Source organism: Ovis aries, chromosome 12 (assembly GCF_016772045.2).
Source record: "Ovis aries strain OAR_USU_Benz2616 breed Rambouillet chromosome 12, ARS-UI_Ramb_v3.0, whole genome shotgun sequence".
NCBI lineage: Eukaryota > Metazoa > Chordata > Mammalia > Artiodactyla > Bovidae > Ovis > Ovis aries.
The window spans coordinates 61364370-61380914 of record NC_056065.1 but is presented as its reverse complement, the minus strand read 5'-3'; the positions used below and the strand labels follow the sequence as shown (position 1 = coordinate 61380914).

Below are 16545 nucleotides of genomic sequence, written 5' to 3'. Positions count from 1 at the left end.
TGAACATACATTCATATTCACTCATTTCTCTAATCACTTCCTTAGGAAAAAGTTATGGAAAGGAACTTACTAGGTCAAAAGGTATGAATGATTTTATTTTATTTTATTTTATTTTTTTGGTATGAATGATTTTAATACTCTTGACAGAATTACCAAAGTGCTTACCAATTTACAGTCAATCAACAGAATGAGTGTCTATCTCTCTACATACTTGCCAGCAAAGGGCATCATCACTTTTTTGATTAAATATGATTTCAATTAGCATTTCTTATGCTATAAGTGAAGTAGAACATTTTCATATGTTTATTAGTCATTTATTTATTCTAAAAATTACATTTATATCCTTTACAATTAAAAAAGTCAGTTAAAATTGATTTCTGTTTTGTGGTAATTAGATTACAGATTAAAAACTTCCACTCCCTTCTTCTGTGGCTCTTACTCATTGATGTAGCATTTAGTAATTTGTTTTGGCTGTTAAGGATGGGCAGACTCCTTTAAGCTCAGCTATACAACTTGCTTTGACCAATGGGAGGCTAGCAGATGTGAGGAAAGCAAAGACTTAAAATGTGTTTGTGCAACGGAACTGTTTCTGTTACTATCATTTGAAGAGATTTTCCTTGGATAATTGCTGTCCCTTTGGCTGGGGCCCCAAAATGAACAAACATGTAGCCAACTCAAACCCAACTTTCAGGGAACCAACAAAACCCCAATGAAAACAGTGGTGCGAAGCCATGCAATCCAGCTGAGTCCAATCTAGTTCCAATTTCCAGCTGACCCACAGATAAAAAGCAGAATAACTATCTACACATACATAAAGAATAAATTACTGCTGTTTTAAGTTGCTGAAGTTTGGGGTGGTTTAACACGCAGCAATATCTGATTAGCACACTTACGGTATTATACTATGAAACTCTGAAAGAAAGAGATCATATATAAACTACTACTTATATTCCCTAGAGTAACATATACTGAGCAGGAACTTAAAGCCTTGTAACTCATTTGGCTCCTCACTTTTTCCTTTTCTTTCTATTGAAAATACCTAAGAACAGTAACTTTTCTCGATGTTTATACTTTTTACTAATAGTAGTCTCATATAAAATTATATATAAAGTAAATAATCTATAAATTAAAATTAAAAATTTTATTTGCAAGTAATTGTCTTTAAATTCCTTTTAATTAGACAAATTGCTCCATAAACTGAATTCATAAATAATTTTGACTTCTCTTCTAAACATCACAGATCCTCCACTAGTATCTAAACGATAACAGATATTTTTAAACTTTAAATTTTTGTGCATGAGTGTTTCAAAAGCAACACAATTTACACAGAAGTGCTAACAAATTACATCTATCAGTTAAAAGAGCAATTAAGAAAACAAAAATTAGAGAAAAGACAACAAAAATGACGTCAAGGTATGTGTTTTTCTAAAAAGCTTTTTCTTTTAAATGACAAAGATGATACAAAAATATAATCTATTCAAATCTATAATTAATATTTTAAAAACAATTTAAGGTAAAAAGAGATTGTTAGTGTAATATTTATAAAACCATTTAAAATCAGCACAATGCCAAGTAGATGAAAGTTACTCAAGAAATACTGTTAAAGTCAATTTAATAATCAGAAACAAACAATATCTCATATTTGATTTTATAGCATCCAGCAAGATTTAAGCCAATGCTGACAAATGGTGAATTCTAAAATAATCTGTCTCTTGTCTGCATTATCAGTTAGGCTAGAAAAACTATAGCAAAATGTATCCAATTTCAAAAGGGTTAAAGATTTGAGCTACTTTCAACATTAAGTCCAAAATGAAAGCATTTTATTCAAATGAGTGATTTTTTAAAAGTTTGTTTATGTCTTTAAAAAGTTAATGAAACAAAAGTTTCCCCAGAGATTAAGAACAACAACACCACTAATCTGTGTTTCTATTATAACGTAACAAGACCAAAATTTGGAAATTCTGGCATATAAGTCTATTATTCAGGGTAGAAACAGGGTAACCAACAGGCCATACCCGGAAAGAGGAAGCACTTCAGGACTATGTGTGCTCACCCAAAACAATGAAATGACTATTTGCACTGAAGGCACTGAACTACTGCTGAGGAATCCTCATTAGGGGCCACAGCACCCCTTACAGAATGTTAAAGAAGACGAGATCTAGAAGATACAAGAGATTTGGGCACCGGAAAAAAACAGAGCAAAGAAATACAAATGAACTCAGCTTTTAAGTGAATAGAAAATATCTCTTTTCCAAGTATTTTAAAATGTCTTATAGTAAATGCTAACAAAAATGTCTAAAGTAAAATATGAAATATTTTTAAAAGAACTTTTTTTATCGTTCTATGTATTCAGAGAACAGCAAAGAGCAAAATATACTAAGAATTTATAAATATTTTAGAATGTTAAGAAACTGTAAATGAAAACCAGAAAATCTAATGAAGTACTCTCATTGCATCAATGGATTAGAAATAACAACATAATGGCTTTTTCTATTATTGTACTTCCCACTGGCTTTTCCCAGCCAAGGCCAAGAAACCTCAAGAACACACAGAAACCATTTACAACACTTTCCTGTCTCCTCTACTCCCATTTCCAACAAAAAAACTTGTAGGAATGGCTTTTAATTTAGGCTTGTAATGAAAAGTGGATTCTTAAAATAAGATTGGCTTTGAGCGTTTCTAAAATCAGTGATGGAAAATAAAATATACTGAGATATTTAAAGTGTGTTTCCTTCTTACTACAAGGGAGGGCCAGCTGCAGTATTATCATACTTACTCCCCTCACTTGAAAAAAATGGTTTTAAGTATAGAGTTAATTCTTGTGCATCCGTTTTTACAAACCATGCAGCACAGGACATAACCTTTGGAACAATCTTGAAAATGCCCCCAATAATGCTGTTACTATGGTAACTCTTAGGCTAGTTCTCTGAAAGGACTCAGAATCCTGAGTCTGAACAAGGTTACCTCACCATTTTCTACACTTTCCCCTTCAGAAAATGTGTCCTTTGCAATAATACATACACATTCAATAGAAAAAGATCTACATCATTAACCATACAGAATCTGTTCCTTTAGATCAACGATCATTTCTAAAGTCTATATTTTCTGATATCTTTTCTCTTGGAATACTGTCCAAGGAAACAAGAGAAATCAGATTCTACTTCTGATCATCATTTAATGTCAAATTTTCTGTCAAGGGTTACTTTGAATTGTCTTTTTGGTAAAAAGAAAAATTAGTGATAAAAATATTTAATATGTAGCAATTATAATGTTTTTTTAATAGCAACTGTAAAAAGTGTTCTGTACTGTTTTTTTAATTTAAATGATATGGTTAGGCTATACAACCAATGTTCTCTCTAAAAAATGGTTGTGTGTTTAAAAATCTGTCTGTGGACACATGAATCAAATTCAGTCAGTAAACAGCTGTTACTTGAACAAAAGACCAAACACATTCATAATTGATACCTGGTACAATACCCCCACCATACACATGCAAGGTGATTGTAAGTGTATCTTTTAAAAAGATTTCCATAAAGGAAGACACATATAAACCAGCTCTAGGCAGTGAAAGTAAAAGCGTTAGTTGCTCAGTTGCAACACCAGCCTGCCAGTGTTGCACTGCAGCCTGCCTGGCTCCTCTGTCCATGAAATTCTCCAGGCACGAATACTGGAGTGAGTAGCCATTCCCTGTTCCAGGGGATCTTCCTGACCGAGGGATCGAACCCAGGTCTCCTGCATTGCATGCAGATTCTTTACCATCTCAGCCACCAGGGAAGCTCCAATAAAACATACCTGGCAAAGCACAATAAGTTGATGCACAACAACAACAAAAAGTTTTGACTGAAGTTAACATACTTATGTATACCCCTGTGTAAATACCTCACTTTTTAGTTTTAATTCTGAATTAGGGCTTCACTGGTAGCTCAGCTTGTAAATAATCCGCCTGAAATGCAGGAGACCTGGGTTCAATACCTGGGTTGGGAAGATCCCCTGGAGGAGGCCATGGCAACCCACTCCAGTATTCTTGCCTAGAGAATCCCCATGGACAGAGGAGTGTGGCGGGTTGCAAAGAGACAGACATGACTGAGCGACTAAGCACAGCACAGCACAGATAAGAATTAGTAAATCCCCATTAACAGAGGAGCCTGGTGGGTTATAGTCTATGGGGTTGCAAAGAGTCAAACATGACTGAGAGACTAAGCATGTGAAATAAGGGGTTAACATACAAAATATACAAATACTTCACACACTTAACCATCCAGAAAAACACACCTATTTTAAAAATGGGCAGAGGTCCTGAACAGATATTTTTCCAAAGAAGACATCCAGATGGATGTCAAGCACAAGAAAAGATGTTCAACATCACTAATCATCATGGAAATGCAATTCAAAACCACAATGACTTATCACCTCACATTTGTCAGAATGACTATTACCCAAAAGACAACAAATAGCTAGTGTTGGAGAGGATGTGGAGAAAAGGGAATCCTTGTGCACTGTAGGTGGAAATTTAAATTGGTACAGCCACTATGGAAAACAGTACAGAGATTCCTTAAAAAATTAAAACCAGGACTACCACACAACCCAGCAAGTTCACTTCTGGCAATTTCTCTGAGGGAAACAAAGGCACTAATTTAAAAAGACATATGCACCACTGTGTTCACTGCCTCAGCAGTAACAGCCAAGGTATGAAAGCAATCTAAGCATCCACCAATAGATGAATGGATAAAGATGCATATGCACAGAATGGAGTATTATTCAGTCATAAAAAAGAATGGAATCTTGCCATTTCTCATGATATGAATGGCTGTAGAGGGTATCATGCTAAGCGAAATAAGTCAGATAGAGAAAGGTAAATATTGCATGATTGCACTTATAAGTGGAACCTAAAAAAACAAACCAAAAAAAGACCAACTATAACAAAACAGAAGTAGACATATATACAGAGAACAAACTGGTGGTTGCCAAAGAGGAAGTAGGTTACGGGATGAATGCAATGGGTGTGGGAGACTAAGAGGTATAAACTTCCAGTTATAAAATAAGTAAGTCACAAGGATCTAATGTACACCATAGGGAATATAGTCAGTAATATTATAATAACTTTATATGGTGATAGACAGTAACTGGACTTATTATGACCACTTTATATAAAAATACTGGATCACTACAATATATACCTGAAACTAATATAATATTAAGTAAAAAAAAAAAACCAAACTATTAGAACATACTGGGAAGCCAACAAAAGCAAGCAAAAAGCCTGAGCTTACTTTGGAAAGATACTGGCAATAAAGAGTAAAAATTCTGAGTTTGTGGCTTTTTGCCTAAGGGTGCTCCCAATACCCCGTCTACTCCAGTAACAGAAATATCAGTCTTACTGCCTACAGGACAGAGTCAGGGTTGATGGAATGGCTGGAAATTTAGAGGAGTAATCCTTGAAGGAAGAGACCTTCACAAAGGCTAAAATACACAATTTGAGTACACAATGTTAAGTATCCCAGGCCAACAAATAAGCATGTACAATGGAGAGCCTGAGGAACTAGCCAAACAGTAAGTACACATGAGAGAGGAGTTGTAAAAGAAAAAAATTAAGGGAGCTTTAGGATGTGATTCCTTCACTGAGGTATCTAGTTAAATTATATCATTTAACAAGACTGCCTCCTTAGTGGTAGAATTATTGGCTACATTATCAATGTTACTGCAATCACAGAATCTACTGCAAAAAGTGGAAGTATCAATAAGGTGTTCTATTGGATCAAATCTCAAGCTTTTCAAAAGAAAAAAATCATCCTAATCTTTCAAGACCATCAGACACACAGCAGCACTTTTGCAGCACCAGGTAAGGTTCCTAAATACAGCATCTCAATTAAAAATCACCAGAAAAAATTTTATCAAGCTATCTAAAAATAACTGTAATAATTTCAACTGGTAACATTTCTTTAGATGAGAGTGCAGCTTCTAAGGTGTAGGCTGACACTGATTTAAACAAAGAAGGAAGGCATTTTAGTAAAAGCAAGTGAGATCTTTGATTGACAGTTCTTAGAAGAAGGTTAAAAATTCAAAAGGAGTGACTGCATGTGGCTCAGAACCTAAAAGCCTTTTTCTCCTCCCAACAGAAGAACAGTCTCAAGTAATAACTAGTTGCCATGGAGATAAGAAACTAGAGAGATCAGAGAACTCAATTTGCAGTTAAATAGGCTGGAAACAAACGTTACTACTTGGTGAAGGGAAACGATTAAAAATATACATGACTGCCAGAGGGAATCTTTTTCACCTAGCATTTCCCAAGCTCATATTAATGAACAAGAAGTCTAAAAAAACCAAATGAAAACCCAAAGTGTCTTGGATTGAACCCTTTAAATAAATGTAATTCAGGATTTCAAACATTATCACAAATCCTTCCTATTCTGTATGACTTTGATTCTTTTCAATGGTACTTGTTAGTAAATACTGGAATGAGGCTAAAATTGTGTTCAAGGACAAACTACTATAACTGAGGGGACTGGAAATTCAATAGGGGAAAAAGCATGACAAATGGAAAGGTAACCAGATTAAGAAACAGATTCAAGTGGTAAAAATCAGGATTTTGAAAAATCTTTTCACAACCACTGAATACCTTTGTGAGTGCTGTAAAGAGCTGCAAACGTCACCGTGAAGAAAGTCGTGGAGTATTTCCCAGCATTAATTAAATGAGGAAAGGCTCTTTTTGTGTCTCGGTATCGGCGCAGGCACTGGATAAAGCGAAGCCAAGCAGGAATGCACTGAACAACAGCCCGCACACCATATGAATATTTGTGGCAAATTTCTGGTTCTGTGACGATTTCAAAGAAGAAAAGATTATAATTTAAAAAAACAAACAACAACTTGTTCACATCATTTAGTCATATACTGTAACCATTAGGAAGTCTTTAAGAGCAAGGAACCTGCTTTTCAGACTCATTTTTTTCTTTGCAACTATTATATTAAACTTTTTAGTGATCAGTAAGCCGAAGAGGGAAGGTGAAATACACAGTGGGAACTTATAAAAATCTGCCCACTCAGATTTACAGTTTTGTAATCTATGCCTTTGTGTGCGTGCTCAGTCGTGTCTGACTCTTTCTGACCACAGACTGTAGCTGGCCAGCTCCTCTGTCCATGGCATTGTCCAGGCAAGAATACTGGAGTGGGTCGCGATTTCCTTCTCCAGAGGAGCTTCCCAGCCCAGGGACTGAACCCAGGTCTCCTGCATCGACAGGCGGATTGTTTACTGTTGGAGCCACCTGGGAAGGCCCCTTTGTAATCAGCTTTGTATTAGACAATTAGAAGTTGAGTACACTAATCAAAGAGGAAAAAAATTAGTGAGCTCTGTAATCTGAAACACCTAAAACCCTACAAATATCACTGTTGATGACAGTTAGTTCTATGAACTCCAAACCCCTACAACATACCCATTATAGGGTGTTCACACTTATTCTTTGAAACAAACAAAACAAACAACAACAGAAACAATAACAAAAAAACAAAAGGCAGAGTTTACATTTTAAAATGAGAAGAACAGAGTTGGTAAATCAATTTTCTTCAAATTCTGGAAATGTATCATAGTGGCTCAACATACAACAGAGTTGTGATTTGCTGGAAGTTAATGAAAATCTGTGTTGGCACTGGCATCATTGACTTTTGTTAGTCAGATGTTCCATGATCTGTCTAAATTTGGTCTTCATCATTAAGGCAAAATTTCCTAAAAACTAGAATACCTGGCATAAGCTACAGTAAGAGTGACAAAAAGAGCCAAAAGAAAAACAAGGTCTCCAATAAGAACTAAAAAACAAAACAATCTCTAATGACTTGCTCAAAGCACTTGATCTAATTTCTAAATAATCATTATTTTTGATCATCGTAAAGCAATACTGTGATGGCAACTGTTGACAATAGAGCATCTGTGATATAATTACTGATGTACTAGAAGTTTTTAGTTTTAGAATTCTTTAAATTAAGTTGTAAATCTCCTGGCAAATGAGTGGCTAAAATTATAATTTAAGAGCCAACTTATATCAGATAAAGATATTGCTAAAACAGTGCCAAGTACATTTAATTAAGTTTATAATATTACTGGATGAGCTTAAATTTCTCAGTTATCATTCCCAATATTTCTTGGTTTACACTGGCAGTTCAGTAGTGTAGATGCACATTCATACCCTACCTTGTGAATCTTTTGGCAACAGGCCCTCACTGTCCTCCCATTTGAGCTCAAAGCTGTAGAAGCAGATCATATATTCCAGGTCCATCAGTATCACTGACAGGCTGTTCAGCTGATCGGCCAGCCAGAAATCAGCAAAGCCTACCTTATGGAAGGGGGCTGTAAATACTCGAAACTAGGAGAAAGAAAAAAATCAGAAACACAGAAACAAGAAAATTCATATTAAATTTATCTAATTTGTGTCTGACTCTGCAGCATGATTTAATTGACAAAATGGAAACCAATGAGCCAATCACAAACACAGGGACCTGGCAACAATAGTTAGGTTCAAAATTAGTAATGAAAAGAATGAGTTGAATAGATCACTAAGAAAGAAATTAAAAGGGTGGGGGCAGGGGGAAGGCAGGAAAAGCAAGAGTCAAAAAACAGAAAGCAGAGAGGTGGGAAGAGCTGAAGTTGAAAGCAGAGAGAATGGTAGAAATGCACTGAGAGGACATTTACCATTAAGGTCTAAGATAAATTTGCTGGAGACCCATGTGCTTTGATTATTTCTGGAATATTCTCCCATCTTAGCTAACTGAATACAAAGCTCTTCTTTGCCTGCAAAAGGTAAGAAGGGAAGGACAGTACTTCGGCTGAAGTATGTCTCATTCCCTAACCAATGTCACTTTCATTTCATTTCATTTCATTTCGCTAGTGCCATGGCAATGATCATATCTGTCTTGAAATTATGTCACAAAAATCAGCCCACACCCCACTATTATGAAAACAATGATAAATAAATTCTGGTTATATGTCTTGAACACTAATCCAGGCTGCATATTTTTCTCATGATGCATTTCTTATAATCCATTAACTATAACAAATTCTATGTGCTAGGTGTTATCCATATTCCCATTTTACAGAAGATAATGCCTTCTAACCCTATTTTGCAGAAGCCTTTTTCCACTGCAAAGGAAAATCCTGGCATCGCAGAGGGAGGAGTTAGATACCGATCACCAGAAAGAGGCTCAAACTGTACCAGCTTGCCTTGAAAGGCTGTGAGTGAAATGAAGATGGGATGAAGGCAGCTTTCCTTCTTACCCTGTTAGACCCTTTCTATCTCACACAGGTGAAAATGAACTCCTAAAACAAGGAATTCTAAGCAACTGTTTTGAGAAAATGAGTCTATAGCTCCCCTGCCATAGAAGTATTTACTAGACATATCCAGCCTGGGAGACTATGGCCCTCTTCTCTCAGACTTGGCTGGTTCTTTCTATCCTTTCTCTAAATAATTTCTTTGATTATTTCAGTGAAACAATAAACGGTTTTGTTACAAATCAATCCTGGGTCACAGCTATCCTGGAGCTTTAAAAATTAGAGCAGGGGTCTGCAGGACACAATATAGGCTTTAAAACATAACTTTCTGGAGCTGACATATTTTGAGTCTATGGTTCAATCTTTTGATCACTTGCTTACTCTTTCAGTAAGCCAGAAAAGACATTATCAGATACAGCTCCAGATATAGCAAACTTTTTTTTTTTTTTTGCAGGGTAGGGTCAGATAGGAGGTGTTAGGGATTGAGATGTTAATCATTTATGCACAAAGAGGTTCTGGTACCAGTTTGTATAATATTTTAAGAAACTCTAGGTATAGAATGGATTTAAAGGATTCCAAGAGAGAGAAACAAAAGAACAAGTTATGACCTAACACCAAAGGATCAGGAAGTCTAACTCAGTCTCTAGTCATGGACTTTTGTGAAACTTCGTGGACTTTTGTGAAACTGGTAGCCTAGAGCGAATTTGTCATTTCTCACTGACATGAGACAGACTACCATACTGTCACAACCTGCCAATTATAACCTGGCTATTAGAGAAAACCTCTGTAAGAGCAGAAGAGTAGAAGAGTGTATTAAATAAGAAAGAAACAGAGGGATGGACTAGAAAAGGAAAGGAGTAAAATAAAATAGAAACTGAGAGGAAGGGGAAATTTACAGAAGGGAGAAAATGAAAAAATAAAGGAGGAAGTGGTTTTGTGTAAGAGAACCAATGAACTTAATCGTAGTCATTCATGCATTTAACAAAGATTCATTAAGTATTTATTATGAATTATTTATTTATTATTATTATTTATTATTTATTTGTTCATTACGTATTTATTATGTCAGGCATTGTGAAGGTACTGAATAAATAAAACATGGCCTGTATCACCCACAATCCCTCTGGGCAAATAAACACCAAAAGAAATACTGACAGCACCAGGTAGTAACTGCTATTACAGACAGGCAAACAAAATACCCCAGAAATATTTAAAAAGAAGTGAGCAAGCAGTTTGGTCAGAGGTATAGTGAGCAGAGATGAAGATAAAAATAAACAGAACATACTTAATTCCCTGATAAGTTAGCCCTTAAACATGGTCAAATTCATCTTAGATTTACCCAAATTCCCCCTTTTAAGTGAGAATTCTCCTTCCTTTCTTATGTTGGCTAAGGTCTTTCAACTTCTACTTTGCTTTGATTTTAATTAAAATAACTGAGAAACTGTATTAAGAAAGCTAGAAAAAATCTGGATGTCTGACGTTTACCCACATACACAAAAAGGCCACTAATTAGTTACTACAAAGAATATATGTTAACATCATCTTCAAATTAATGTAGACAAACAGTTACGGAGATAAAGTCTTAATTTCTACTTACTGATAATCACATTCTTTCAAATCTGATTTTAAGATTCCATTAGTTGATCCAACAATCAAAGTTAAACATCTTACATAAAATGACTACCAGGTCTGTTAAATGGTAGTGTTTAAAAACACAGGTTATGGAGCCAGAATGCCTGAGCTTACATCCCATATCCATTACATCCTGGCTTCATGACCTTATATAAGTTCTTTGAACTTAAGGTTTCCTCATTATAAAATGTGGATTAGTAGTAGTTCTAATCTCATGGTTTATTAAAAAGAATAAAATAATTGATGAGGAGGGCATGGCAACCCACTCCAGTATTCCTGCCTGGAGAATCCCATGGACAGAGGAACCTGACAGGCTATATAGTCCATGGGGTCGCAAAGAGTCAGACACGACTGAGCGACTAACACACACAATATAATTGATACACATAAAAATGCGAAGACAATGCATTATTAAATGAGAACATTTCTGTATTTATACCAGAGATATGTGTAAAAATTTTATTATACAACTAAAGAAAATATTAGAAAAACCAATTCCAAAATAATATAGGAAAATACTCTAATTTAAAAACTTTATGCAGCCTTCTATAAGTTGATATTTTTGTTTGGAAAATCTGAGGCATTTTTTTATGTTTCCTAGTTGGATTACAATGAGGGCAAATACAGATCTGGATAGAGGATAAATGAACTGATGAATGCAAAGAAACTGTATTAGTTTGACATATAATACTAATATCAAAACAAATCAATTTCTTAACTTTTTTCTAGCATCTATTGGGGAGAGGAATAACATATCAATTCAAATTAAAATATGAATATAAATGGTGCCCAGTGCCTACCACTATGGGCCAGGTGACATGTTCTTTCCCACGAAAAATTGAAGAAAAAGAAAGGGAAATGTAGTTTACTTTAGGATGAAGCTTTCAAAACAGCTGTATCAGGGAAATTTAACTACAGTAGAAACATTCTTGTTAATTCACTAGAAATAAATCTAAGGGCAAATTTTCTCAGTGAGATTTGAATTAAAAATAAGTCAATAGGTCAATTAATATTAAAATAATCTATAAATAATATTTTTTACTATTTACAATTATTACAAATACAACAAACAACAACGCTTCTTTCTGTATGTCACTGCTTCTGACAGTATATTTTACTATTCTCTTATTTCTTCTTCTAATATTACTGCCAACCTATTCCATCAACAAGTTCTCATTTATTAACACACAACAGATGCACAGATAAATATCTACTCAATGGGGAATCATTCTGCTAATAAGAATAACTGGTCATGCATGAATCATAGCAGCTTCCTATTTAAACAAAGAAGGGTGCGCTGGGGAAATGCTCACTTAGCACATAATGTACACAACTGTACTATTTTGTTATTGTAATGATGCAATCATATTAACACCTGAATTTTCTAAGTCTTCCAAATCTCATCTGAGATAACTTTATAGAGATTTCATAATAATTTAGGAAGGAAAAATAGGTGTTTATAATTTTGAAGTTATTTTCTTGTAACCAGAAGAATATTACATTTTTATGAAAATAACACAAAATCCAGAAATAAAATGACAACCTCAAAATAAGAAAGGTAATGTAATATTGTTGTAGTAACTGGAAATGATTTATTTTTAGCACAAATTTCAAAAGAGAAAAAAAAAAAGGGCCCAAATTTTTGTCTTAAAAAAAGTTCTCTAAAAAGCATGTTTTCCTAGATGATGACAAAACACATTAAAGGGGATGATGATATGACTTATTACACACCTCAACAGCTAAGTCCCACACTCAGAATACAAACTTAGAATTAGGCCCAGTGGTGCTATACTTAAAGGGAATGATTTGCTATTTAGTTATTTATATTCAATAAAGTTTGTGGGAAAGAGGGAGACTCTTCATTGGTGATATACAAATAAATACAAATAAATGAACAATCAACTGGGGAGAAGAGAAATCAAGATCTGGGCCATTTTCTTTTCTATATTGCTATAAATACTTACTTATATTGGAACACAGGTTGCTTTTAATTTGTTTAGTGCTTACTATGTTTTTGTAAGAGAAAGGTCATATTTTATATCTTTAGATTTAAAAAATTTAGTTAATGCTATATGCAAAGAGTATACTGCTAAGCACAACAACAAAAATTCTGCTAACCCTAAGGGGCATACAAAAGGAAAAAGAAATAAAAATTATAGTTTTCAAGGCAGTATTACAAGGTTAAAAAAAAAAGTGAGACAGTAATTGGAAACTTTGAAAGTTTGTGGAAACTGGTCAATTACTAATTTTCACTCTACTATTAGGTGTATTTTATAATCTATGAAATAATTATATTAAAACATTCTCAACTGATTTTCAAAACAGAGATGGTTAAATTTGAGAGTAAGCAGGAGTTCCTTTCTAGGGCAATCTTTACAATATCCCAAAATGTATACTACAGCTACCATTTTTGCAGGAAATTTCATATCCTAATGCTAAGACTGCTTGATTTTGAGATTAAGAAATAGGCAAAATGGAATTTAAAAAGTTAATTTCTCAAACTAAACTTGGAGATCTAACAAGATAATCCTACTGCTTTTAGAGACCCAATACTTCACAAAATAAAAATATTTGACTACTTATGGTAATTTAACAGGTATATAATAGTTTAACCACCTTAAAAAAAAGGAAACAAAGTTCTGTATGTTATCACAGTTGATTAAATAATCTGTATAGTAATTAATTATGAATTATTATCACTTTCCAAAATCACTAATATCTCGACACTACTCCATTATGGAGGAAAAAAAAATGCATGAGTGCTTTTCTTGGGGCCACTGTACTGCACAACATCAAGTGTATCAGTTACACTGTGTTCTTTGCTCCTGGAGCTGGGCTACCACTCATTTAAACTACAATGTGAACATGTCTTCTAAAGCTGGGCAATACAGGAGTTTTGTTTTCATTCTGGAGAAAGCCAAAGATCAATATATCACTCTACAAATGATACAAAATTTCTGGACTTACCAGCAGTTTAAGCAGCCAAAACCGGGATTTATAATAGAAAGTTTTGGTGGGGTTGATGAGAAAGAAAACCATAAATCCATAAAGGGCAAGTGGGTACACATATGTGGGGATGACACTAATTGGAGCAAAGAAGCATGCCAGAAGGCTCAGGCACCACAATATCCCAAGGAATCCAGCAATCTGATAAAGGATGGGAAAGACAAAAACAAAGAAAATTATTTTTATTTTTACTATTACATAGAAAATCTTTAATAAAACAAAGATAAGAAAAATGGTTTAATTATTATCAACAATCCCCTTCAAATAGAAAATAGAGTTTAGTATTATTATATCTGGTTTGATTACCTCAAAGAGATGCTGATGAGACAAATTGCTTCTTGGATTAAGTTCAAAGATGAGCACATGATTTACTCCAGCCTGTCTCCAACCATACGTGTTGATGCCCAGTAGAAAAAGGAATTCAATCAGAAGAAAGCCACCCCGATAGATTCTTATCAAGGGCCATATATTTCTACCTGTTTCAAGTTTAAATATAGCTGAAAGAATATCAATTAACTGGTTAGTCAGGAAATCTGCAACATGTCCTTTAACTGTCTTTTCTCTTCTCAATGATATAGCCCTGGCAGAGGAATTTTTAATATTCAAAATGTGATCCTAGGTTATTTCAAGAGCCTGATAAATTTGCTTAAAGGTTCTTCTCTTCATTTTACTCTGCAAAATTCTACCAGAATAATTTTCCAGAAAATTTGACTTTCAGCCTTAGAACCATCAGCTCAGCCAAGAATTTCTGGCATGAGAAAACTTCTTTGGCTTTGGTTTGGCCATCATTGAGCTGGATATAGTAATATCTACCTCAGAGTTACTATGAAAATTATAAGAAACAGTATACAAGAAAGCAATGTGAAAGATGAAATATCATATAAATGACAACAATATTTATAGAATGTTTATTTACTACATCCTAAGGATTGTACCTTAACATATAATAACAATTTATCTAATCTTCACAATGTCTCTGTGAGTTAAAAAACTATTATCTCCATTTGATTGACAAGGAAACTACAGCACAGAGAAGTTAAATAATTTGCTCAGGGTTAACAAGCTAGTAAACGGCAGTGCCAGGATTTTAACTCAGTTTTGCTCCAAAGCCCAAACTCTTAAATTACTACATTCAACTGTCCATATGCCCATACAAATGTTCAGTATCACTACTATCCTATAGCACTCCAATAATTATAATGTTCAAACGTGAGCCTCATGATTCAAGTTCCTCACAGTCTGATCTCCAACTCACTTCTCCCAAACTTATCCCATAATGCCCCTAAATTAATTCTTATCACCTGATAAATTTTATTTTGTTTGAACAAATTCACTTTTCATATCTACTTAAGTTGTTCCCTGTACTTGAAACGGCCTTGTTCCTTCTTTTGACCAATTCTATTTCTACATTATTTAAAAGTCAGATTCTCATCTGTTCATAAATTGACTGAATCAATATGTTTCACTTTTAGCCTATGTGCCAAAAATTTCAATTTGGCAACCAATTTCTCAATTTTCCAAATAACTATAAAATTTACTCTTAGTACTCACTTGAAATTTTATACTTGGAGTCAAATACTATAGATCAGATTTCAAGTCCTAAATTTACTAGGGCATATTTACTTTTTCTAACTCTCAGTTTCCTTGTTGGTCAGTGGGGGAGAATATCTATTCTCATCAGTTTGTAAAGAAGATTAAATCTGGACAACATAAATGGCTAAAACAATGTTTGGCCCATTATGAATATTCAGTATGTATCAGTTTCTTTTTCCTTTTACGCGATGAAAATTGATGTTTTCATTAATTTGACAAATGTTTACGGGGTGCCCATTATGTATGACACAATTCTAAAACCTGGAGATTCAATAATGAGCAACAGACAAAATAACTGTCTTCATTCAGGAAAGTTCTATTCTATATAATATCAGATAAGAATTTTGAAGAAAAAAGTAAAGGGATAGACTATTAGCTGTATTTTAGGTAGGGTGGTTAGAAGATGATATTTCCAGGAATCTCAAGGAAACAGAGACTGGTTTGTGTGAAGGAAATAGAGTGTGAAGGAAATAAAGACTAACTTGTGTGAGTATTTGGAGGAACGGAGGCTCCAAGTAGAGGGAGGGACAAAGAACCCTAAGATATGTATAAGCCTCATGTAGTCCAGGAACAGGAAGAAGACCAGGGCCACTACGACTAGAATGAATGAGAGGTAAAGTGGCAAAAAGTTACCTAAAGGCATATGAGGTAGGATTTGCTGTACTTTGTCAAGATTTAAGCTTTTACTCAGATGTATGAAGCCAATGAAAGGTTTTGCATATAAGTGATACAACCAGACTAATACTTTTAAAGGGCTACTCTGTCATGTGAAGAACAGATTGCAAAGGAATAAGTATGCTAACAAGATTAGTTAGGTGGTTAAAAAAATTTTTTTGATGTGTATATAGTTTTATATACTGATTCCCAAGCTAAGAACACATATACATTACAATATTCAGGAAACAAAAATAAGTACAAATCCCAAAGAATACACAGTTAAACTACTAGAATTAATAAATGCAGCAATATTGCAGTCTACAAGATCAACACACAAAATTCAGTTGCCCTTACATACACCAGCAATGAACAATCAAATGAAATTAAGAAAATAATTTCAATTA

The 16545-nt window shown here is 34.2% G+C and overlaps 1 protein-coding gene across 1 annotated transcript in view; it reads right to left on the bottom strand.

Moving 5' to 3' along the window:
- XPR1 (xenotropic and polytropic retrovirus receptor 1) overlaps nucleotides 1–16545 on the bottom strand; it is a 206453-nt gene that overhangs the window by 36359 nt on the left and 153549 nt on the right. Inside the window, exons 8-11 of the mRNA XM_015099345.3 lie at nucleotides 14198–14388; nucleotides 13853–14032; nucleotides 8180–8351; nucleotides 6617–6811 (exon numbers count right to left, since the gene is read on the bottom strand). Coding sequence (XP_014954831.2) covers nucleotides 6617–6811; nucleotides 8180–8351; nucleotides 13853–14032; nucleotides 14198–14388 — 738 coding nt within the window. The remainder of the gene's footprint in view (nucleotides 1–6616; nucleotides 6812–8179; nucleotides 8352–13852; nucleotides 14033–14197; nucleotides 14389–16545) is intronic.